At 39.4% G+C, this 25,972-nt stretch overlaps 1 protein-coding gene across 1 annotated transcript in view; it reads right to left on the reverse strand.

Moving 5' to 3' along the window:
• Positions 1-25,972, reverse strand: part of LOC120802657 (rho GTPase-activating protein 26-like) — a 93,084-nt gene that overhangs the window by 14,609 nt on the left and 52,503 nt on the right. The window contains exons 10-20 of the mRNA XM_040150711.1: positions 24,919-25,013; positions 22,821-22,899; positions 21,428-21,464; positions 21,045-21,110; positions 17,582-17,656; positions 17,391-17,475; positions 16,343-16,401; positions 7,217-7,322; positions 4,720-4,879; positions 2,870-3,014; positions 2,323-2,503 (exon numbers count right to left, since the gene is read on the reverse strand). Coding sequence (XP_040006645.1) covers positions 2,323-2,503; positions 2,870-3,014; positions 4,720-4,879; positions 7,217-7,322; positions 16,343-16,401; positions 17,391-17,475; positions 17,582-17,656; positions 21,045-21,110; positions 21,428-21,464; positions 22,821-22,899; positions 24,919-25,013 — 1,088 coding nt within the window. The remainder of the gene's footprint in view (positions 1-2,322; positions 2,504-2,869; positions 3,015-4,719; positions 4,880-7,216; positions 7,323-16,342; positions 16,402-17,390; positions 17,476-17,581; positions 17,657-21,044; positions 21,111-21,427; positions 21,465-22,820; positions 22,900-24,918; positions 25,014-25,972) is intronic.

Genomic DNA, 25,972 nt, shown 5'->3' on the forward strand with positions numbered 1-25,972 from the left:
TCAACAGGAAAAAGGCAGAAGATAAGGATAGAACCTTGTGAATATATTATTTCATGCACCATTAGGTGCACTCTCATGACCAATTGGTCTTTCATTTCACTCATTAAATGCTTCTTTAATGACTCATCATGGAAATACTCTCTGAATAGCTTTTCTGTCTCCTTTTTGCTCTCTGTGCTCTTGAATATCTCTTTCAGGCCCTTGATCTCTCTGCTGTTATTTACTTTTTTGGTAATCACCATCACCAACAAGCAGTTATGAATGACATATCTCCTCTATGTTTTGGGTCAAGGAATGCCAAAACAGTTATATGCATACCTTAACTAATTAACAACCAAAAAAATAGAGTCTATTTATGTATCTGACATCTATAGCAGAGTCTATTTATTAACTTACTTACATTCATAGCTGGAATTTAAAGTGAGTCCTTGCAATTTGTAAAGCACAGTTCACACGTACCTCATTTTGAAAGGACTATAACTTTTAAACTTTGGTGACATTTTCGTTACATTGACAGGATGAAGCTGCTTGTCGAGAGCTTGGTATTAACATTTCGTTTCTTTTCAAATTAATGACACAGGCGCAGCTGTAATTAAGCAGAAAAAGGAAAATGCATCCTTTTTTGTTTCAGATCGTACCATCGCTGTACTTGTTCAGGGGACTTTACTGAAGCAGTAAAAACATAACATAGTAGACTGTTCATCTATGCAGTTATTACTGTATTTTACATGTACTGCGGATGTAGTCTTCCATTTAGAGAGTCTATCTTACCGTATACAGCAAAAAAAGACAAAAGGTATGCATTTCATTCATTCTTGTAGGTTATTACCTAAGGACTAAGCCATAATGTCACATGTGATTCACATGTTAATAGGAATAGTTAGGTCATATGTAAGTAACAGTCAGACCTGATGTCCTTGTCAGGGACAGAGAAGAGAGGGGGAATCCCATATGTGAACAGGCATACAGGGCAATGTATCAAAGGAAAAATGGAAAATAACTGAGACAGAATGCACATCTAGAGGTGAGTAAATAAACAGAAGCTGGTTGTAACAACTATCTGTGAATGAGAGATTAAAGAATGAATATGAAGGAGGTTGAGAAAGTAAAGGAGAAGGAGTGGAGGGGGCAGAAGGAAGCCAGAAAGAAAAGTAATCAGTGGCGCAAGCAAACATCTTGGTGACAGGTTGCACTTGCACGTCGGTCACTCTTGTGTCAGTAAATGAGATGATTGGTGGTATGTACTATATCTTCTCTTGGTTAAACAAGGTGTATGTCAAGACAGACAAGACAATCTCATGTTGATGGACAGACAAATGAAGACACCGTGTATGTGTGTGTGTGTGTGTGTGTGTGTGTGTGTTGGGCGTGCATGCGTGCGCATATGTACATTATGTGTGTGTGCTAAGCCTCACGTTGATGTGAATTCCATATGCAGGCGTGTGTGTTTACACCTGTTAATAACCTGAGGATAAGCATCAGTGCAGTGTTTATATGAAGATGTACGGTACTTCTCACAGGGGGAGGACCTGGCTCAGACCTGTAAAAAATATTTTGGTTTCATTTGATCCCTCATAGTTATGCAGAATGTGGATCAGACACTGAGACAGCCTGAAAACTGGGCACGCTGTGTAAGCTAAATCTAAGACCTTCAAATTATGTAACTGCTACCTGATACATTTATGTGTGTATGCATGTGATTGGGATTTTGTGTACTTGCTTTTATTCTCATTCCAGGAGAGTAAAGACATTTTTCTCTTCTTGGTGCAGTTGGGAGTTCAGTTCCTTGCTGCAAATGTTTCCCAGATGCTTTTGGGTTTTAAACCGACAACCTGCCAGTCACAAGACTGCTTCTGCTCAAGCCCTTAGCTGCCACATATGCACGTGTGTGCTGACGTGTGTATGTGCTCATGCATTCCTGTGCCTGTGAATTTCTGTGTGCATGAAAAAAAGTGTGTGTGTACATTCTTGAATCCATGTATTTGTGAGTGCATTTGAAGTTAATGTGCTCACATGCATATACAGCCTGTCTTTTTGTATATCCAAATGTGTCCAAACTCCGTCTATCCTTCACCCCTCACTCAAATCTGTTAAACTGTAAAGCTTTTATTTGTTTTTGGTTTTCTTGATATCTTAATATTGTTTCTTTCTAATATGTGTTCTGTTTTGATGGTGTTTGTACCCTGAGATGCATTCTATGAGTCCATTATTCAGTCAATGACTAATGATTCCTTTTGAATAAAAACTGAAAATAGTAAGGCCTATCCTTGAGGAACTGCACAGGTTAACTTCAGGTCTATGTTATTGCTCTGTCCCACTCACAGTGAGCTGGGTCGGATCTGCCGGGTGTCCTGCTCTCCATCGTTGCTGGTCAGGCTGTGTCTCGGGGTTCGACCTTGGCTGCTGCTGCTGCTACTGCTGCTGCTGTTGCAGTTGGCAGAAGAAGAAACCGGCTGCTGTAGCTCACTGACTGTGGCGTTGACCACACTGTTCCTTTTTTCACCTACAAAAATAAAGATTTACAAACTCTTTGGTGTTATCAGGCTGAAATGTTTTACCGCAAATAACCACTTTTATTCAGACATGCCTTTTCCTGTTCTAAAACCGTTCATCTGTTGAGCGCCGGACTCTCTCTGACCATCAGCTAACCAACTCAAAGCAGATCTATCTGTATCAAACTGACCACTGACAGCCTGCTGTTTATGCTTTCCAACAAAAAGCGCTTGTTGTAGACACTTCTTTTTCCCTCTAAGCCTACCGTATGGCAACACATAGCAGGTTTAAGCCAACTCTACTGGAAAAAAAAATAAGGGACAGAAAACAAACATCATTATTATTTGTATTAGGCAAATTAGGTGGTTCAGCTCACCTTTCTGGGAATGTGTTGGTGTGTGGAAGAGTGTGAGAGGCCTCTCGCTGCAGGACGGGGCTTTGCTCTCGGTGCTTTTTCTCCTGGAAGGGTTGAGCTGCAGATTGCTGAAACCTCCAGCAGAACTCGGCACATCCCTGAATATCTGTGCAAACAAGACAGTTAGGTTTTCTGTATAACCAAAGCAACAATATGTACATTTTTGAAACAGGGAAATGTTACAGAAAACATTTAAACAACATCTGTACAGAATGTTCTTGCTAATGTCAAGCAATTTGTGGTCTCGTATGCAACTGCAGGGCAATGTAGGTTCTCCTATCTTATCACGTGTAGGGCAAAGACAGTGATCACAGTGTTGTGCGTTAATGTTAAAACATGCACACCCATTCAACAATATCCAAGATTCTGATTTGATACAAAAACAGTATTAAAAAAAAGGCAACTTGACATGCTAAACCACCAGTTGTCCTACAGTATGAGTCACTTTCTGCCTAGTTGATCATTCTTGCCTTTGTGCTTTCTGAAAAGAATGAAGGTATAATATGTGAGCTTATACAGTATATCTGATGTTAATTCCTGGATTCATGCAACTAAATGGCAAGCTTTGCAGCTCAGGCTCTGCCAAACATAGCAACAAAGCTGCTCCCCGATAATTTCATCTGCAAATACATAACGACAGGGAGCACTGTGGGCTTCCGTTCTACGATTTGTGGCACCGATTGTGACACTCCTAAACTTTATTTTTACTTCTTCAAGCATGATTAGGCAAGATGCTTACAATCTCAAGCTGTGATAAAAATATACATGTACTGTGTTTCAAGTTTCATTTCCCCTTACTAATTACGCATCTCTACATTCTTCAAAATTTGATTTTTTTTCCCACGACTAATGCTGCTCTTCTGGTATTAGTCTGTTATTTCAGCCCAAGTCAAACGTCACCGTCCCCACACCCATCCATCTGTCATTGCCTTTTATCAGTTTTTCAGCCTGCTCCACACTCATAGCTCCACTAAAACGCACAAATGTTTTAGTGCAGTGCGTGAGCCTGATTGGTTATACTGTCAAGGAAAGAGAATAAAAAGCACTTCGCACAGCAAATAAAATTGATAAAATGTCAGAAAAATTGACTCTAATCATGCTTTTATTTGTGGAGAGAGTGTAGATATGTGTAGTGCAGTCTGTAGCTGCAGCTGTAGAGTAGAAGACAGTGACACAAAGATTGTGATAAGATTTCTTTAAGCACCAATCAATTGCAGTACTTATATTCCATTTGTTTTCTTTTTGCACATTACACTAGACACAGCTGTTACCTGGGAAGTCTGGAGGATGGAGGGGGATAACAAGTCTCCTGTCGCTCTCTCTCTCTGTGTGTGTGTGAGTGTGTGTGTTGAAAAAGACGAACTTTTTCAACACACACTTCTCCTGTCTGTTTTACTTGTCTGTGTGTCTGATCTTTTGTTTCATTCACCGGCTGAACATCATGTGTGTGTGCACAATGCCGGAGTCTCCTACAGCACGCTGACTTCTCTGTTGCCATGGTGACATCTGTAAGCAGCTTGCCCTTCCAATAAGCTGCTTGGATCTAAAGGGGAACGTGGCTTTAAAGTGTATATGTAGTACAGTATATACAGTTATTCTTAGTGTGTGTGTGTGTGTGTGTGTGTGTGTGTGTGTGTGTGTAGCAGGTGTTCAGTTATAAAGGGTTAGGTGCATTAATTGTTGGTTTAATGCGCAATTACACAAACGTTAATCCCCTTGACAAAGCCAAGGGATTCATTTAAGCCTGTACCACGTCACCAGACTCTGTTTGTCTAATTAATTTGTATACATGTACACTCACACCCTCTTACCCTTTCATGGTGCTCAATGAGGATCTCCACAACGATATTCTGGAACTTGATGTCCATGATGGCTGCCACTGTCTCCTCCTGAGGGCGGAGCAGAGTCGGCCCGAAGACCACGCCCAGATTAGCGATGGTCATCAGGTTCTGCTGGTGGTGACTGGCCACACTGTTGAGGGGGTTAGACAGAGAGGGAGAGAGAGAGTGGGTATCGCGACATTTAATCCAAAACCTGCGACCCTGCAACTTCCCCGTTTTAAATTAGTCTCACTGCTCTCGTCGACCCCTTCTCAGCAGCAGAAGGGAGATGTTTTTCAGTTAGTTAATTAATAATTCACTGTTGTGTTTACAGCTTGTTCCATGCCGCCAAGCAAAAAAAAAAAAACAGAAGAAAAATGGCAGACTTATTGAATTGGCAATTGAAAAAAGGTTTCTATAGCAAATAGTGGTTAGACAGAAAAAAAATAAAAATCTGTTATACAATTACTGTATTTGTGGCACTTTTTCTTTTTCAAATTAACAGGGATCACCAGAATTCTCCCAGTAGGACTCCCTCATATGGTTTATCTGTCAAAACCTTTAGTCACAGTTTTCAAGTAAAACAGAGTGAGCACTTAGCAACATACCATTCAACACCTTGATATCCCTGCCGGAGGGGTTTATGACACAGTATGCTGTGGTAAACACTACATGAATAATACAGCAAGAACCTTGAAGGACAGAATGAAAGAGCCCTGGCAAGAAACAACATCAGCAAAGCAGGTCACAGCATTGACTGGGAAGAGGTCCAAGTCATCGATCATGAATCCGTCCACGGTCAGAGAGAGATCAAGGAGATGTCAGAGACCATCTCTGTTTATTTGTATATGCTTTTGGCAATATGTTCTAATCATAAAATTGACATGCCAGTAAAGCTTGAGTGATTTCAAAGTCAGAGAGCCAGAAAAGAAAGAAAATCATATCAAAGTAGAATACATTAGGAAATTTAACTTAGCAAGGGAGGGATAAGTAACCTTGACATGCCCTGTCTTTCCATCTCACCCATTATAACCCACACTGTTTAAACCATTTTTATTATTTACTGTTGTTTAGTCTTATTTTTAACACGGTACCTCCTGTAATTTTCTTCCTTTTCCCCAACTCCAGTATTCATCTGCTCACTTTATATATTTATATATTTTAAGTGAATGCTTTTACTTGAATACCTTAGCACTAATGCTGATAAACCTTCAAATCTGATCTGAAGGAGATAGAAAGCCAAAGTGCGTTTACTGTGATTCAGCCATTCAACCTATAAGCCAGTGATGATGATGATGACCGTCGGCAGGTATAATCCACTAAGCCCAGGTAAAGGTTCTCAAAATACCTGCATTTGCATTCGCCTACAACTTGTATAAACATGGCTGTAGTCCCATTTGTCAAACATTATATCATGCTGCTGCTGTTGAAGAAAAGCCCGATAAAGCCAGAGGGCTTAGTTGTGGATAGAGTGAAAACACAACGCCAGTTGGCTGCATTAGAAGAATTATTACGCATATGCCAACAGTGTCATGCCCTGCATATATTTATGTGCTGCTGTAGCTTGCGGGTACGTCATTTACAGACAGACAACCTGTTTGGTCACAAGTCGTTGTCTGTACAACATATTGATGCCAAAATGTCGAGGCAAAGGGAGGATTCGAAGCACTGGGAGAGGGAAAATTTAGAGTCAATGGAAAAAATAGAAAAGAGATCTTTGCAGGATTCTTACAACAGATTTGTTGAACCCAATCGCCTGTAGTGCTCATCAGCATCTGCCCTGCTGAAATGTCCTTGAGCAAAACAGTGAGTTCCAATCAGCTCAAAGGGGGAGTAGCATCCTATTATCTACTATTAAGCAGTGATTTGGTGATTTGCGGGTCAATGGACATCTAGAAGCCCTTGTTAAAACTTAGATAAATTTGTTTGAAAAGCTGAAAGCTCTTTCAACATTTACGTTACACACAATCTAGTTTCAAAAGCATGAATCACTTGATTTCAGTGTGAACTTCAGATTTAAATAAAGCCATTTAAATCCTGTTAAAACAAAATTCAGAGGTTAGCTAGATGTATGAAGAAACTGGAATTTTTAAACCAAATCTAGCATAGTTTTCACTTAGACACCAAGCCATCTTTTGACCTGCAAATCAGCATACTACACACAGAAAGACCCGCACCTGACCATTAACCTCTCCTTCTCTTCAAGGGATAAGTCGAGATATAGATTTGGCCGCGTGGCTGTTGGATGGGTTTCTATTTTCAGTACACACTGCCTTAACGCATGTGATCAAGAGATTACACGGAGCGCAAATCCTTTTTGCAAACGGACAACAACAGAAATCAACCTAAGGAGTACTACTGCAGTGTTAATGGAGAGGAGAGGAGATTCAATGTTGCTATTAAATAAGCACACAGTTTCTGATTCGGCCAAATAATAACGACTGCAGTTATGCATCTGTGTCCAAGTGTGTGTGGTATCTCCACCTACTTGGACAGGTGTTTCATCAACAGCTCCAGCATCTGTCTGTTCTTCTCAGGTAGTCGGTGTACCAGAGCATGGATCTCTGTCACCCTGGCCTCTGGGTTGTCCAGTTCTGGTCAGAGACAGATAGAAAGACACGGGAGAGAGACTGTTGATGACAAGTAAGGAGCAGAAACTAAACACTGAACAGGTAAACTTAAGTTTCTACAAGTGGAAAGCAAGCAGGCAGAGCGCTTTTATTCTTGCTGTCACAAAGATGTTACATATTGTAGCAAGTTTTCACTTGAATTGATGCTGCTAACAAGTATTGTCTGCACAGCTGAAGCCTGATACAGCTTATTCCTGTGGACACTGTATTTTGTTTTGAGTCAGTCCCACATACACCATCCCGCTGCCTAAAAATACGTAGTATTGAGTGCTAAATGTGTATTAATCCGCGACTGAAAATGGTCAACAACTAATATTTACTCCTGTTTGAGTAGCACTTGTTAAAAACTAGAGTGCGCAGCTGTTTTAGGTTTTTTTGGTTTTTTTTAATGAAACTATTTACTTGTGACCTGTTTTAGTATTCAGTAGGAACCAGTGGTCTTGGGGCTGATTGACACAGACAGGGTAGGGAAGCTGGAAAGTTCAGAGGCAGAATTAGGCATTCTTTATTTTGGTCTTTTCATTGAATTTGTTGACATTAGGGAAAACATCAGCCTTACGCTTGAATGTGATTACCACCATAAAGTAATTTTTAAAAAATCCTAATATAGATTGAAATAGCATTTATTTCAAGAGAGAGAGACAGAGAGATTCAGCGAGCAGGGTGATGGAGTCAGAGACTAGTAAAAGGGTTTGCTTTAGTGTTTAATTCTGCTGCAGAGCCGAGAAGCTCTGTGCCCTGGTGATGAACAGGTAGACAGGCAGGGCACACACAGAGGCAGAGAGACCTGGGGTTGATGAATGACTATAATAAGTCACGGCTGCAGAGCCAGTCGATAGAGAGATGACAGCAGACTCACACTAGATCAACCCTTGAGCCCTGGCTGCCAGCGGCAGGTAATACACTCATAACTAGCACAGCATCTTAAAAGAGGCACATGCATGCGCTCACACAGACACACACACACACACACACACACACACACACACACACACACACACATACACACATTTTCTTACCAACTAACAGGGCTGAAAAGCTCCAACATACACACGCCAAAAGACTCATGGGTATATAGTGAATACAGACCAAACATTAATTGCATTTACACACAGAGAGAGACCGACTCTTGCAAACATACTCATTTAACATTTAGCAGATACACTCATGCATTACAAACACTAAAAACGAAATCCCATCATTCACACACACACACGTACGCATACAAAGTAAATTATCTTTAGCATGCACATGCATGTACAAATTCACTACACCCACACATACCTCCAAAAAAGATGCACACAGATGGAGACAGCTACACTCATCCTTCCCTATCCTTCCCCATAATGAATTCTCTGGTGTCTACCACTTTAAACACACATTATGTTGAAGCACACACTCTTCTCTTCATTTCAAAGTGCAACTCATCACTTGGGTAAACACATACATATGGTCTATCCACATACAGCAGTGTATGCATAAATATCAGGCTTTCAGAAAACCAAATTTAACACTATTGAAAATGTATTAATTCTATCCAAGAGCGAATTTAAAGCAGAGTTTAACTCGTTTTTATCTTTGACTTATTTTTCCAACCCTAATAAACTCTGGAATTGACTCCCACAAATAGAATATTATTCCCTAATTACTTAGTGGGGTAAATTTTAAGTTACATCATTCCAATTTTGTTGAATATTTCTTAAAGATTTTTCTCATTTTGCCTTGATTTGTGAGTTGACATTCTCTACTTACTGTTTACTATTGAGTAAATTATTGGGTGTCCATGAGTGAACAAGCTAGTGGGTGATTTTGGACATAGCCGTAAGTGGCTAGTTGAACATAGAAAAACTAAATTCTAAATCACAAATCAACAATCACAAAGCAGCTGTAATAAAAAAAAGTACCCACAGAGAACTCTCCGACGTTGTAGATGGGGTGTAGGGGAAAGATTTCTGACAATATTTGCTTGGGCACAGATCTGAAAAAATGGCTGTTTCTGAAATCACTTTCACTGGTTCACTACTCCCTATGTCATGGACCATAAATAGTTTACTCAGTAGTGGGCAGTAAACTGAAATTTCGGACAGAAGCTAATCCTCATTAACTTGCATCATCACTCACAGCTGCTCAGTTGCTCAACTGAAATTTTCTCATCTATAAAATGTTGAGCAGCATGGAATTTTTAAGGGGGACAATGGGTGGTGGATAAATTTACACACTCAGACTTCGGACACTCAAATAAAATGGCGGACAGTAAATATAGTGCACTATTTAGTAAACTGGGCGAGACTACTGCGCCAGTAGTGGTTGCTAATAGCAACAGAATGATGACGACAAGGTTCTGGCAAGCCAGTGCACATGACTGTTTTCTTTGCCAAGAAGTGGTTAGAGCACGCAGCTCCTTCTAAAACCACAAACAATTATCTTCATATATTTTGTTTGTGGACAGATTACACAAGCAAGATACAATGTAATGAACTGGAGATCTTCCAAGGTGCAAGTGGGCATATTTTTTAACTTTGGACAGAGCCAGGCTAGCTGTTGCTTTACTGTTTGGCTTTCCTTACATCTATTCTTCAACTACAAATCACAAAATATCAAGAAACTGCAAAAGGTCCATCTAATTCCATACCTGCATCTGAAGAAAAATTAATTTAAAAGGATTCCCAATTAAATGAATAAGAACATTAGTTCTATTTTGTAGACTAAGGTACTACAGACACACAGACTCATGCAAATACTGTGAACACACACCAGCCACCGTGATTCAAAAACCAAAAAAAGAAAAAAAAAAAAAATTAAACCCACACATGCACAAACCGCAGTCTGACTGGCAATGTAACACTGTGGTCGGTAGCTATGGTGCTGGGTCACAATTGATTGCAACAAGCAGAAGTAATCTATCATTTCAGCCCCCACCTCATCGATCACTTAACAGAGGATGACCTTTTAAAATCACTCTCTCTCTCTCACCCTGAATTTCAGGCGTTTGGACAAAAATAAATAAACTATGTTCCCAGTCTTTATTTTTTCATCTTTTAACATTGGGGTGCATGCATCCGAATACAGTCACACCTGCACACAAAGACGTAATTAGGTATACACGCAATATCCCATTGGAATTCATGCATATCCTCTCTCCTTTTCATACATGCATGTTTGGTGTCCCCACACTCCGATCGGAAACACTTTACAACATGCTGACGGTACTAGGTTGATGGAATTTTAGGGCAGCCACTAAATTACTTAAGAATTAAGAAATTAAAAAGAAACAATCCTATTCCATCCATTTCGATCGTCATGTGGCCTATTAAAGATATAAAGAATTAACCAGTGTCCCTATTTTTTCAAAAGGATTATGTGGGCTGACATTTTGCTAACACTACCTAACCCAGGTTGAAGCTCATTAATGACTTTGGCCAACTCTTCTGTTACAAACATAAATGGGCTAGGAGTCTTGCCATATAAAAGCATAGATTTGTGTAAAACACCACCTTTATTACAGCTCCTGGATCTGAAAAAGAACATAAAAAGAAGTCTGGGTCTAACTTCATCAAATTTTAATTTGTGCATCTCTTAAGCAAGAAGGGAAACACGTACACACCCATCTACTAGCACATCTACTGACCGTCGGCTGATCCTTAAACTCCAGCTCCACCACCTGTTCTACATTCTTATCAGTCATTATTCATACTTGACATCTCCTGGCCTGTGCAGTAAAACCTACAGTTTTAACAAAGCAAACTTTGCTTTTTATTTTCAACCAAATAGTGATAGTATGATAGCTCTTTAAGAGTAGGGTATGTGTTTCAAATTTGCCATATTTTGCTGTAACATTTGAGCAAGACACCACATTATCTGAATTTATTTGGCGCATGATTTATAAAAGAAACAAAGGTCAAAAATCTATTTCATTTGAGTGTATTTGAAAAATTACATCTTTCTGAGTAGTCAGAGATCCTCAGAAACTATTTTACTGCACATGTATGCAGTATCTTTAAAGCAGCACTAATCAATATTTTTATATTAACATGGAGTGAGTAGATTTAATTTGAAAGGGATATCTGGAAGTGACGAAAATAACAGAGAATTATTACCCAAATTTTCAGTACCCCTCTGCTCTAAAGGGCGTTTTGGTATCTTTCAGCTCTTTGTTTTGGTTTTTAGGTGTTATGGTGAGTGTTTATTGTCGGCATGCTTTGCATGCAAAGGTGCACATCATTCATTTCAGTAACAGGCATCAACAGTTTATATGTTATAGTGTCAAGAATTTGAAGGAGTAAAAAAACATGTTTGTTTTTGTCTTAGTTTCTGTTTCTTCCCAGAACAAAACCCTTGATGACTTGTAAATCTCAACTTTTCAATTTACTGTTTTATGTATACTCACTCATGTCAAGCTGAAATACATGCTGGGAGCTGCTTAGCCATTGCTTGCAGAAATGATCGGCATGATTATGGGGGAAATGAGAAAGCATAATGTTTGACCACTGTTTTAAATGCAGGCTGAAATTACACCACCTGGCTAGCAGCAATCTAACACTGCCTGCATTCATTCATGAACACAAAGCAGTCTAAATTATTGACTGCAGTGTCTCCACTGTTTAGAGTAATGCCATCAGGTTTGCTGTTAAGTGTAAACATGTTACCGCTGGCCAAGCTTTAAAGTCAGCTCAAACTCTTAATGTGCTGTATCTTGCAGTATCATCAGTAATGTCGGTGCAGTAGTGGACTACTGTGGTGAAAGCAGAGCTAAGCTTGAAGGCGAAGCTCTCAATTTACCGGTTTGTCAGTATACCAACCTTTATCTAGGGTCATGAGCTTTGTACAGAGACTTAAAAAATGAAATTGTGTATACAAGCAACTTAAAAGTGTTTCCTTTAAAAGGTGTAACCTTATAAAAATGGTGAGGACATCTGAAAGCTCTCAGAGGTGACCCACTGTTTCTTTGGGTTAAAAAGAGGTCGGCTCAGGTAGTTCAGGCCCCTGAATAGGATGCTACCTTGAAGCCTGTCTGTGGACATATTCCATTTACATCCAACTCTTGGGAGACCCTGGGTGATACCTAGAAAACACTGGAGGGATTTTATATTCCACTGGGCCTGCGAATGCCATTGGATCACCTAGAAGGAGTAGTTAAGTGAGAAGGGCATCTTTACTACTTTGCTTAAGGCCAGGGTATGCTTGAAACTAACTAGTGTCATCCACGTCTAAAGGCAAACGTGCTTATACCTGTTCCAAATGTTCAGACTCAGGCAGGGTGAAAACCTGCCATCATAGAGAAAGGCAAGACACAATGAGTCATACAAATGGGGATAACGCTTCAAACTATCAGTCAGTCTCGAAACATATCATGGCATTCCTTTCAGTAATGTACAAAAAAATAATGGAAATAGTTGTTTGAAAAATGAAAAAAAGAGAGCCTGAGACGGAAGTTAAAACCCTTCATACTTTCTCAGTTGCGCACTATTGGCTAATCATTCCATGAAGTGGATTGCTTGGTGGATTTGAAAAGTTAGTGTCAATGAAACAAGATACGGTCAAAACCTAGTATATAGCTGGAGAGCCATTTATCTGTTTGCTTCTCTCCTACTTGCTGTGGTCACATATATATTTTTTAATACAGCCAAATTCCCAATAAAGCTGTTCACATTTACATGTTTTTCTGTTTCTGTTGGAAAAATGATGAAAAATTGACTGAAACGCAGCCCATTAAGGCTACATGTTAACTAGCAGTCACGTACTAGCCATTTCCAGGCTGCTGATCTGCACTAGTAAAATCCTGATTTTATAACTGTGTTGTCGTCTGACAAAATCACCATGCACATAACTTAGAGACAATGGCTATGTTGTGATTCCTGCTATATTTACCTGTGAAATGATCTCTCAGAGAGAAAGTTACAACAGGCAACAATGCCTGTAAACGACCCCCTGATGACGGAATAGAAACTGTTTGCTCCAATTCATTCTGAAAGAGCAATGGCCAATGGGCAAACCCCAACACTCAGCTGGCCGACCAATGGTGTAATGTCAGAACTCAGTCATGTGGCATTCAGCTGACCGATGGTGTAACTTTAACATTCAGTCAGTCACTCAGTGAGGCTGGCCCCGCTGTTGCAGTCCAGCCAAAAAGTAGGGCCAACACACTAACCCCAAGCCCCAAATTAGGTTAAAAAAGATGACGTTTCAATTCCAGCCGATTCTTCATCAGGTCAAAAGGCTTAAAATTGGATAAACATCTCAAAGCAAATAACAATTCAAGAAGGTAAATCTCAAAGAGTAAAATTACCAAGGCAATACATCAAAATACCAACATTCCATCAAAAATATAAACAACATATCAATTAATGTCAATCTAATAATAATAATAATATTAAATTAATTAGATAAAGTAGAAATAAAAAATTATCGATATTTGTTAAATAGGGAGAGTGACTGGTCTTGAGTAATGTTTTTTTTTCCGAAGGAACCTTTGTCATATTGGCTGCTTGAAAAGAGGGATAGGCTCTTTTAAAGTCCGTGAAATAGGTGCCATTTACCATATATTAATTTTAGATTTAACTCACAGTGATCACCTGTCATTGCAATATCATTTCTCATCTTTTCATCTCTTTCTTTTATGTACTAGGTTACAAAAACTACAAAAATGGTTAAAGTGCATAATGTTCGGTCCAGCTTTTTAGATCCTTCATCACCACCTTGCAGAGTGAAATCTTAAGCCCAATGAAAATTGAGGTGAAGGAATTTATACAAGGAAAAATGTCAGATTAGCGATAGAGGAAGAAAAAGAGAACCCAAGGTGAAACATGAGGAAAATATTGTTGAATTAATAAGAAAGAGATACTTCAAGCAAAACTAATAACTGGAGGCAAAGTAATTATTGTATGTTTGTTTTCTTGTTGGTACATGCCTAAGGCAGGTATCTGAAATCCAGGTGGCACCACCCTCCCTCTCTCCTCCTCCAACTCCTCCTTCTCGTCTTTCTCTCTTACACACCCCCTTTTTCCACTCCATTTATTCCTTTTCTACTACCTCCGCTTCTGGTCTCTGTTTAAACCAGACATTTAAAACCAGAGTAGCAAAGGATGGGAGAGAGTAAGCCGAGATGAAACTAGAGGAGGAGGAAGAGGAAGATAAAAATTGTCAACGGAGTGATGGGAGGGGTTGGAAAGGATACGTGAAAGAGAGGAGGAGAAAGGGAGGAGCTGGAAGAGGGAGTTCAACCAAGGACGCTGTCCTGAAAACACCTCACAGCTTCTGTAAAATTCTGCCTTGGGAAAAAAGTGTACTCTCACAAGCAGGCATGCATTCTTGCAGATATACATACACAAATTCATGACATGCAAATGGAGCCACCCCCTTAAACAGAGACTGATGAATGGCAGGGGAAGAAGAGAGAGTAGAAGTTTAACAAAAGGAAAGAGCCAAGGCGAAATGAGAGATATAAATTTGTAAACTTGAAAAAAAAAAAAAATAGCTGGAGGGCATTTGTTATATTTTATGATTATTAAAAAACCATGAATGCATGCATTATAGAATGGGTTGATCCAAGCTGGGATCAAACCAGCTACCTCATCATTCTCAGCTGCCACGTTCTATTCCTCGCTCCTAATACACAGATTAACACACTTTCTCATTTTCTGTCCAGTTGGCCTCACTATGGAACCATTTCTTGGTAGTGTTGCCAGAGACACACGGTCATTTCCCGGAGTTCCTTCCCCTGTCAGCTCAGCTTTCTAGAGGCTTAGCTACCAACAAACAAAGAAAACAGGTCACTGACACATCCTGTCAGACTAGACTGGACTGGATTAAACTAAACTGCACCTGATTTTGTTAGAATACACCAAATTTTCAAACAATAAGTGAAAAGACGATACAGTAGCAACACGGAAATGGACCAGATCATACAAAGCCAGGCTAAAAAGGCCTAACTTAAGTAAACTAGATCAAACCAGGCCAGACAAAACCTAGATGTACAAACTATTAGACAATGCTGTGAACAGTCTTCATGCAAAGTCTCTATTCCATGTAAAAAAAAAAAGAAAAACAGCTAGTGCTTGCAAAAGTTTATTTTGTTGCCTAGGAGCTACATGAGAAGGATCTAACCCACTGAAATGATTTCAGCCACTGTTGGAGAGTTTAGGCAATCTGGCTTTAAGACAGCTGACTGTTTTTTCTGAAGATGAAATTATATATCCGGAATCAACACACCCCACCCATCAGGTGCTGATACAAAATAAGGGAACACTTCTCCAGCTGCTGTTTGACCCAATAAACCTCAAAAAGTGACGGCCTAGCTTTTACTAGATCAGCTCCTCAGGCGTTTCCTCTTCTCATGTGGATTTGGAATCTCATATACGGTAAATATCGTATGAAAAAAAACGACACACAGCAGGTCAGTAACATACTGTGTGCCTCACCCAACATTAAAAGGGGGGGGGGGGCTCAACTGCCAGACCAAATTGACAGACACGGGCTTCCTAGTGGCACGGAGAGTATGCTGGTATCCCGGCAGGTCAACCGTCAACTTGCAACTGGCAACTGGTTTAACAGCAAGTCAACGCCTCATTCACATGATGATTTGTATGATGCTCTCATTCTCCAAATTAAACTGGAGGCTTAAGAAATGCCTTCAAACAGATTAATTTAGAGAGGAGACAGAATCCCTGGTCTACATATTCCAAAAAGTTTTTAAAAATCTATATTTAATCCATTCATAAACTGCATATGTCAGCATGACATGACCCTTGAGGATCTCATCTTAAATCAATAGCAAACCAAAGGGTACTTAAGGATTCTGCTGTTGCTGATCTTCTATTTAGTCCAGTCTTTATTTAATCCAATGGGGCCGTAGAATAACTGTTTGCAAAGGTTTTATATGGGTAACCTCAAAAAAGACCTCTAACAGCAGGAGAGTTTGTCTTGTGTTCTGCCAACTAAACTCACATTATAGAGGCAAATAGGGTACACAGAAGGCAAATACTCACTGGCAGCTTTGATGAAGCTCCTCTGGTACTGGTATGTCATGAGAGGTGCGGGCAGCATTCTGCAAACACAGGAGATGAAGATGTCACGTGGAGAATGTCGGCGTAGAAAATGGAGCAAGAGGTTAGGGTTGGCTGCTTTTTAGAAATCCATAAATCTGAATGGTTCTGAATGAGCACCGTTCCCCCTCGTCTTTTTTCCCCCACCATGTCAGCTTGCACACCTGGACATCAGTTTATCACTGCTGCATGAGGAGTGTAATAGCTCCTACTGGTTCTCAGTGACACCCGACCTGGGGTCCTGACGCTGTGTATGAGTGCACACACTAGGTCTGTCTGTGGATCTGTCCATTTATGTGCCAAAGAAGTGCATGGGTGTGTGCTCTATCTGCATGAATGTGTCTACATGTATTTTTGAGTACAGTGTAGATCCATTCAGTTTTCAGTAAACTGAGCACAGCTTGAACACCAGTACTCCCCTCTTTCCCTTCATGCGTTTCTCATTCCACTTAACTGCCTATTCCCGAGCCTTCCATAATACAGATCCTTCCCTCATTACCAAGTGTTGAGATGCTGTTGAGGAAGTACTTTAAATGTCAGTTGCTATACAGTGGCCACCAGATGAGACTGTGGTTGTACTCTGAGCGTGTCGTTGATCATAATGGCAACAGTGCTGAAACAGAACACTGGTTCTAAGAACAACTCCGCTATGGGTAAATACAAGTTTTAAAGAAATAAATTGAAACAGGTTAACAAGTAAATACAAGACAAATGAACGATTTAATGTGCTGGATCCAGGTCACGGATCTGCTTTATACTGCACAAGAGCCAGAGTGAAAGCAGCAATGTGCATTCATTCAAGCACTACGACTGAAAAGAGCAGAAAAGGCTGTAATTTCAAGATGAGACGAATAATTCAGAGTCACGAAAAGACCAATCCGTCCATTTACCATGGGATATATCTACAGAACCATATACTGTACAGCTGTTTCACAGGACTTTCTATTGTTATACCTCATATGTGCATTTCTATAAGCCTTTTTACACAAACCTGAGATAGTGCTTGATAGCACTCGTGATGGTCTTGATCTCCCACTCTGGGTTTTCCAGCTCCACGTCAGCACATGTCTTAGGATCTGATGGACAAAAATATGAAGATAATAAAAAGACCAATTACAAAATACAGAAGAGAAAATTGTTTTATTTTCAGTTTTGACTAAATATGTGCATTTCTGGGTTTACCCATAGCCAGGCTCAGTAGTTTTTGTACTTTGGAGTTGACACCAACGATTCTGTACAAGCCCTGCTCATCGATACCTAGAGGGGAGGGAAGAGAAGGGGAGAGGAAAGGAGAGTAGAGGAGAGGTTACCTGCTGTTCTTATTCGATGGAAATTTTGAACCAGCAAAATATAATATTTATCCCCGTGGTTCCTTAACTGAGTATTTTACACTTGTTGCAATTGAAAATAGTGAAAATGAAGGTAACGCATATCAGCAAGGGAATTTTGACCAGTTAACCGTTAATTCATCCCCTTAAATAAAACCTGAAATACACATTTTATGCAGGCGAAGAGCAGGGCAGCCAGCCAGGTTTACTGTAATGAAAAAATAGTACAACTCAGGTAATTTTGGCATTTAAGTACATTTCATTTTCTCCTAACATTTATTTTATCAATGCCTTTTTTTTGGACCGTTTTTATTTTAATATACGTCCCTCATGTTAAGAGGCTGAGAAACCAAAGGCCATCATTATATACAATCTAAATGTAAATGTGTCTGCCAAGCAATAAAAAGCCAAAGAGTGTGTAGTAATGGATGCTCTTGGTGCAGCAGATAATGGTAAAAGGTAATGATATTGCACACGTGGACCTTTACTGTGACATTTTATAAGAAAGTCGTCCAGACACATCAGAGGCGACCATACTCAGGAGGTGGAGTGTTTAAATCCTGCCCATGACCTCTGACGCCTGTCATTTCAAACCACCCTTTCCCAACAGCGTGTGTGATACATGATGCTAAGCTTAGTGTATAGAACTAGATTTTTCTACCATGCACACCTCATTACCTTACACGTATTTATTCATTTACCCTTTAGAAGTGTCTTTAGATTCATAAAGGGTCTCTTTTAGAAGAAATAGTAATTATAAACTGTACATACTGTATTCTGCCACCAGCAGTTAGTTTCAGTTGGGTGTTTTGTTGCTATAGCACCCACTTCTACAGTCCTTTAGTTGTTCAAGTGACATTTTTACAGCCACCATTTTGTCAAATCTGTGACAAAAGCAAATATTGACAGATGGCTTTTGTTCACTCCCAAAAAGCTCCTGGAGCATTATCCGTAGGCACTCTTTATTAAAGCAGTTCTGGGATTTAGGAGAATTTAGTTTTTTTTTATGATCGGCTTACTGCTCACCAAGCTAGCCACTGTATTAGGTATCTGGAGCTAATGTTAATTACTGGGAGAACTGCTGTGGATTTTACTCTTTTTTACATTCAGTCTTGCGGACTCTATGTGTGCATTTGCTAGACTAGTTACCGTGGCGTACTTTCTCTGAGAATTTAATGTTCATCTTCCACTGGTGAGACTGTGTTTCCTCCCGAGCCTCAATGTAACAAATTTGCCAGATAACTAATCGATAATGTGATGAATCCAGTTCCCTTGTTACTGTACTAATTCATCTTTACAACACCTTTAGTCTAACGATTGTTTATGGAGTCTCATCGTTCCGTGATTCCTAAACACTATCACTGAATTTGTTGTCCAGTTCTGTTCTCACAGTTTCACCAGTTCCTCTGCTAAAAACCTCAAAGGTATTCTTGAAACCTTTATTGGAAGTGTGTTTAACTTCCTGCTTAGCTGTGTACCTACAAACATAATCCTCTATACATACTGTATTTTTATATATAAAATATTTTGTAGCGTTACATAAACATTTTTCCTGTACATAATGTGATGTTTTGATATCATCTTATGCCAGCCTAACATGCCTTATATCTCCATATATTCATCTAATGAGCTCACATAAGTCGTGAAAATATGAATTAATATGACAATATATCCATGTCAATGTACTGTAGTTTTTCAATTATGAAGTGTTTAAATTAGTTATATTTTATTATAATAATAATAATAATAATAATAATAATAATAATAATAATAGCAACTTTATTTATACAGCGCTTTTCAAAACAACATTTAAAAGATTAAATCTTATTTTTAAAGATTAAAAAAAAACAACAAAATGTAACTTCAGCAAAAAAAAAAATTTTTAAAAGCCCAGTATGCTACCAATTTAAAAAAGGGGTTTTTTTAAGAAAGATAGGTTTTAAAATCTTTAAAAGATGTCATTGGTTCTACAAGTCTCAGACCTTTAGCCAGGGAGTTCAGGAGCTATGGGGCCCTGACTGCAAAAGGCCAGTCTCCTTTAGTCCTGAGTTGGAACTTCAGAACAGCCAGAGGGGTCCTGCACAAGGATCTGAGGCAGCGCTTTGGCTTGTAAGGAAGCAATAACTCAGCAATTTAAGTACACCAAGAACTGATTTGAAGGTAATCAGTACAATTTTGAAATCAATTGTAAAACTGACTGGTAACCAGTGGAGAGACGCAAAAACAAGACTGAGATGATCTTGTCTTCTACGATTTGTTAAAACCCGAGCAGTTGCGTTTTGTACAAGCTGAAAGCATGAGATTGTTTTTTGGCTCAACCCTGAATATAATGATTTACAATAATCTAACCAAGACAGTATGAAAGCATACTGCATATGACCTCAAGGTCAGGTCGGGAGAGATAAGACATGATTTTTGAGATGCTCCTCAGCTGATAAAAACATGACTGAATGACTTTTGTAACTTGTTTTTCAAACGTGGTTCTGCCGGTTTATGGCTGCAGGTTATACATTTGTAGACAGGCAGCCAAGATGTTTTTGTAAAGTCTGTGTGGACTCTATGGAGGACCAAAAATAACAATTTCTGATTTTTTTTTTTTTTTTCCATTTATAACGAGAAAGTTTGAATTATGAAAATTGGACTCTTCGTGGGTCTTTACTGGGACATGCATTTGCGTGTCATCTGCATAAGTATAGTATTAAATATTATGTGTTTGAATGAATGAATGACTGAATTGCATGTGCTTACTACTACATGGTGCTCCAAAGTCAGACCTTTTTTAAGGTAGGATTCTTGTGGAAAAACTTTGTTCCTGAATTCCTCTGCTCACAGATTTTGTCCATACTACATACTGATTTTACTAATTGTACTATTAGCCGCATTTTAGGACTACAATGAGTATTTTCCATTATCAATTATTCTGGAATTTATTGTTTTGATTAATGGCTTGGTAAATAAAATCTTAGAAAATAGTGAAAAATGGCCGTTACACTTGCCTTAAGACTAAAGATGACTTTATGTTTACATGTTTATAGTCTACTTCATATAATTTTAAGGTAATTGTGAGAACACTCTAATCAAAGTAAGATATACAGTAGATGAAAATCTTATTAAGCAAAGTATTAAAAATCCAGTGATGTTGGCTGAAATCATTTTGTCCACGACTAGCCGACTGCAGCCGATGGTTCAGATAGTCTTTTCTGTCTACCACTGTGGTTTGACATAAAAAGTACAGATCTGAATTACATCTAACTGAAAAGTACAGTATATAATACGAAAGAAGCAGGAAATCCACAGATGCTGAGTTAACATTGTACCTCGAGTCTCCACTGCATAGATAAATTTTTTCATCACGTTGAACCCAATGACATCCAGCTGGGCCACTGATGGAGACGGAGTCAAACAGAATGAGCGTGAGCCATCAGAGTGAAATGAGTCAGGAGGAAATTATTTTTCATTTTCATTTTCTTTGATTTGCAAAATAAGAAAATGGTGACACTCAAAAATTAAAATAGTGTGCCCATAATATATATTTTACAGATTATTCTTCGGGCCACAAATAAATAAACATAGGGAACATTTGGGATATTTATATATAAATCTAACCATAATCCTGCCAATACAGAAGGTCAAATGATAATGATAACTAATTCTGTACACTTTACAAAACAGTTAATGAGTCCCACTCAGAGCTACTTACTGCCTTCAGCCTGGTTGTCTTTGTTCAGATTGTACACCTGCAAATAAAAGAAATAAAAAAACAACTCATCGAGCTTATCTACAAATAAGCCTAATGAGGACAGGAGGTATTTATACATTACATTTGTAGTCAACATTACACTAAAAACCACACCCGTTATATGCTGTTGTGCTGTCGTGCTTTCACAACAGCACAACAGCAAATGCTGCTTATTCCACTTGCGAGAAAACCTGAACACATTCATCGGGATATTGAGAAACTTATAAAAGTGCCACATTTACTGTTGGCATTTGCAGTAGACATAATTCAGTTTCCATGGCAATGATGAGAATTTTTTGTTGATAATTCACAGGTTTTTCAAAATCCAAACAACAATAAACAGAACATAACACAGGAAACAAAGTAGATATGAATCTGTCTGTGGATGATTGTGTGTGTTTTCACGCTCAAAATCACCCCAATTTTCTGAGAGGTGGCATTATGTAGCTGTGGTAAGTGAGGAGTTTTTATTTACTATCAATGTAAAGGTAGAGAGGCAGCCACAGAACAGATAAGTCTTAACAGCAAAAGGGAGGGAAGACCTTAAGAGTGAAACATGAGCGTCAACATTTCTTGCTTTATTGCAGATCGTCTGAGCAGCTACTTCTCGTTCAAACTTGTGGTGGCTTTATGGATGCAAATTACCTTTGCATGTTTGAATGTAGACATGAGGACGAGGTAGGTGTTGGGGCATGAACGCCACTAAATGAGTGTGGAAAGCAGCCCTAACACACGCTTCCAGCCTCGAATGAAAGGGCTCTATATTAAGAAGGCATGAACCGTGTGTTGGGGAGACTGGCTGTCAGTCAACTGTCCTATTAGGAACATAAAGACCAAAATTATCTACGGGATAATGGCTCTAACGCCAGTGGTTCCCAAACCTTTTTGGCTTGTGAGCCTTCCCATGGACACTATGTCTACTTGTGACCCCTCACCACTGGTTGTATACTTTATGTCAAAAAGTTGTGGGCAGCTCCGCCTAACACTGATTTTCCCTACTACGATTGTTTCATTGTTAGAGGCCTAAAGTAGCTGAACTACCCAGTATTTCCTGAGATAAAAATTTGAGAAAAACTGTTGAGTTTTTCCTCCTTTCCATTCCCATCCACTATCTTGTGTCTCCTCAGATTTATCTTGGTCCTCCTTAGAGGAGCCCCTGATTGGAAACCATTGCTTTATGTTAGTAGGTGACAAACTGTATTTACTGAAAGCATGTAGTGAGAGAAACCTGCTGAAGTCAGACCAATGCTATGAAATCATTTTGAACAGCAGACACGTTGGCCCTCTCTCTCTCTTTGTCTTTCCCTCTCTTTGTTTCGGTCACATAAGAACACTAGTAACCGTGGTAACCTACCGGTTCCCTCCCATCCATGGCCTCCATCCACAACCTGCGGTCTTCTTCTGACAGAGCCTGCATGGTGATCACTCCCGGCCTTCTCACACACACACACACACACACACACACACACACACACACACACAAAAGCCACATTGGCTTATCAAATATCAAGGTCAGTGGCAAACATTGTCCGTTAAATGCCATCAACAAATCTCGCACGTACTGGCCAAACACACATAAAGATAAACATGCAAATACATGCCCGCAGCAATGCCTTTAAAACAAACTACAGTTGTAATCGTAACATCACACTTTAAACAAAGAGATCCTCAGAAATTCTCCTGAGTAGCTCTTCTGAGTTTTTCAACTATCTAGTTGGATGATTTAATTGAAAAATGTGTCCAGCGCTAAGAGTAAAAATACACTTGATAGAAAATGTTTCATTTAAAAAGCTTGTTGCCCTTCTTTAAGAGAACAGAGTTGAAAGGAAGATCTCAGCATGCGAATGTCATACTTATTCAAGGAGCAAAGCATATTCATTTATGGGTTCCTGAGGTATGACTATTGCTAGTATCACTTTCCAGTAAAAAAAAAAAAAAAACACAGATGATCAACAGTGTTTTCTCCATAAAAGGATGAAAAAAGGACAAAGAACTTAGCTTATAAATTCATAAAGAATCTAATAAGGATTTGTTCAACTAAGCAACTAAGATATATCATCCTGATATATGCAGTCTTCTTCAAGTGCACACGTGCATAAAGCCTCATTAGTCATGTCCATCCCAGTCTTCTTTATGTTTTCAATCATTAGTCAACCTTTAGTCTGTCACCACTCACCACACTCACCTTGAGCTGTCACCACTGCAGCACTGCAACCCCCTCCACACACACACCAGTCTACACACCGTCTCTCAATCATGACATACCACCAGCAGACAATCACACTCATCCAAACTCCCTCAGATGCATGTGTACAGCCACATTCTGTACACGAGTAGATACACACACACAAATACATGCAAAGCAACACAAGAGGTACGTCATCAAATGAATTTTATGCCAGTCTGTGCAGCAACACCCATCATTTCTGAATTTGAATATGAATTTATGTGTAAACACACCTTTATAGGAACTGTCTTTCCTTGCTTTAGTAATTCCTTTTACCATTTTAGAGACAAACAAACACACACCAACAAATGCACACACACACACACTATTAATATAAGTAAATGCACAAATGTGGGAACAGGAACCAAAGGATTAGATGATGACAAGGGGAGTTGATTCAATGGGGGGACAGTTGACTTTGAGGAAGAGTAGGCAGAGAGGGAAGAGGGAGAAAGAGGAGAAAAGGAGGAGGAGGATGAGGCAGGGGGTGGGGGGGTGTTTAGCAAAGTACCAGGAGGAAGCTAAGCCTGAGAGGACAAACAGCCACAATTTCCTGTCTTCGGATCCAACTCAACTGAGCAGCACCCTCGTGTGTATCTTACCTGCAATTACACCATGTAAAGCACCTCATGCCAGTCACTGAAATCATGGCTCTTCAGAGCTACGTTGCTGTAATTCGTTAAATGAAGACAGTGTTCACACTGGTGTCAAACTCCATGATGCTTCCATAATGTTCCATAACAAAGTCTGGGCATGCTTGTGTCTTTTTCATAACGGTTTGCCATTACAGTTGCTTGGTTGCTAGGACAAAATCTCCTGAAAACCACTATCTAAAGTACTTTATTTGTGACAAAAGCTGTGAAATAAATTAATTCATGCAGGAGAGCCGATTTTTAAGGTTATCCCATTTTCCAATATTCCCCAGAAAATTAATCAAACACCCTGAATTTTCCTGAAGGATAATTCCAAAATATTTGGCAGCAGATGGGAAAACGGTTATTTAAATTCCTTAAAACTACAGGAAAACATGGCTGTTGCATTAAACTGCTTAGGGCTAATAAAGACACAGTTTTACCCTGAACAGAAATTCAATGGTTCGTCTTGACAAGAGATAAAGCAAGAAAACGTGAAAAGGAAACAGTTGGAGGTGGGACAAAGGAAGATTGGGTGGCAAGTCCATGATATGAACAGGAGACACATGCAGTCAAAACACACACTCACTGACCTGTCCACAGCCTCCACATCAAAACAGAACCTCTTTTCTATCGAGTCTGTCTTCCTCCTGGTGCAGGACTTGAGGATGAAGCTCTCTTCTTCTCCCTAACAAAGACATCACGGCATATTAGTAGTAGTTTGACATGTGGAATCCTGAACCTACCAACTGCAGACTGTTAACAACATCATGGCTGACAGTTGAAATGACGATCAAGTTTTTCTTCTGACACATTTGAGAACTCAGAAGTTTTTAGAGTTAACTTTGTTTTTCATAATAAGGCCTCACTCTCCTTCCTCGCGTGTTGGAGAACGACTGAAACAAACAGTATTTCCAACTGGCTTCACTTCCAATTGAAGGCACGTTGAGAGAATTTTGGACAAACACTTGCAGTGTAAACTGGTTTTTATTTTGCTTTCTGTGATGTTCAGCGTTTCCAACTTTTACTTTGACCCTAGTTACTGTGACGACTATAAATGCTCAGAAAACAGGACGGAAATTGCATCAGCTTTGCATCATTCCAGTATGCAGGTGGAAAAATCGATGGCATCACGCTGCTTATCCAAAATATAATTTGGCAACACTTCACTCTCATCTATCTGCTGTTGTCAAAGAATTTTTTTCTCTCTCTCTCCTAAAACTAGTATCTGCCTGTATGACTGTGCTCTGTTGTAAAAATGCATCAAAGTGCTCTCTTTTGATGATTAAGTAATAGCTGAACACCTTTCTACTGTCAAAAAAAACTTTTTTTCTACAGATTCCCTGGAAATATCTCATGACAGCAAGACAGCAGAGCTTGTTAATGAGCGTTGGAGAGCAGCCCAGTGGGACGAACTGGGCGACAACCAACTGCAAATCGGACAACATGACGATAGGCCAAAGTGACACTCAGGCCAATATAGGTGTGAGCGTTTGTGTCTGTGGGTCTGAGTATGCAATACATTTGTGTGCACTTGACTGTATGGTTCTACCTCTATAAAAATCCATGCAAGTTTCATGTTTTGTTTCCTACTAAGATACAGATATAGAAAACTAGACAGATGGATAGCCTGGATGTTTAGTCAAA

The sequence above is a fragment of the Xiphias gladius genome, chromosome 17, assembly GCF_016859285.1.
Source record: "Xiphias gladius isolate SHS-SW01 ecotype Sanya breed wild chromosome 17, ASM1685928v1, whole genome shotgun sequence".
NCBI classification, from domain to species: Eukaryota; Metazoa; Chordata; class Actinopteri; order Istiophoriformes; family Xiphiidae; genus Xiphias; species Xiphias gladius.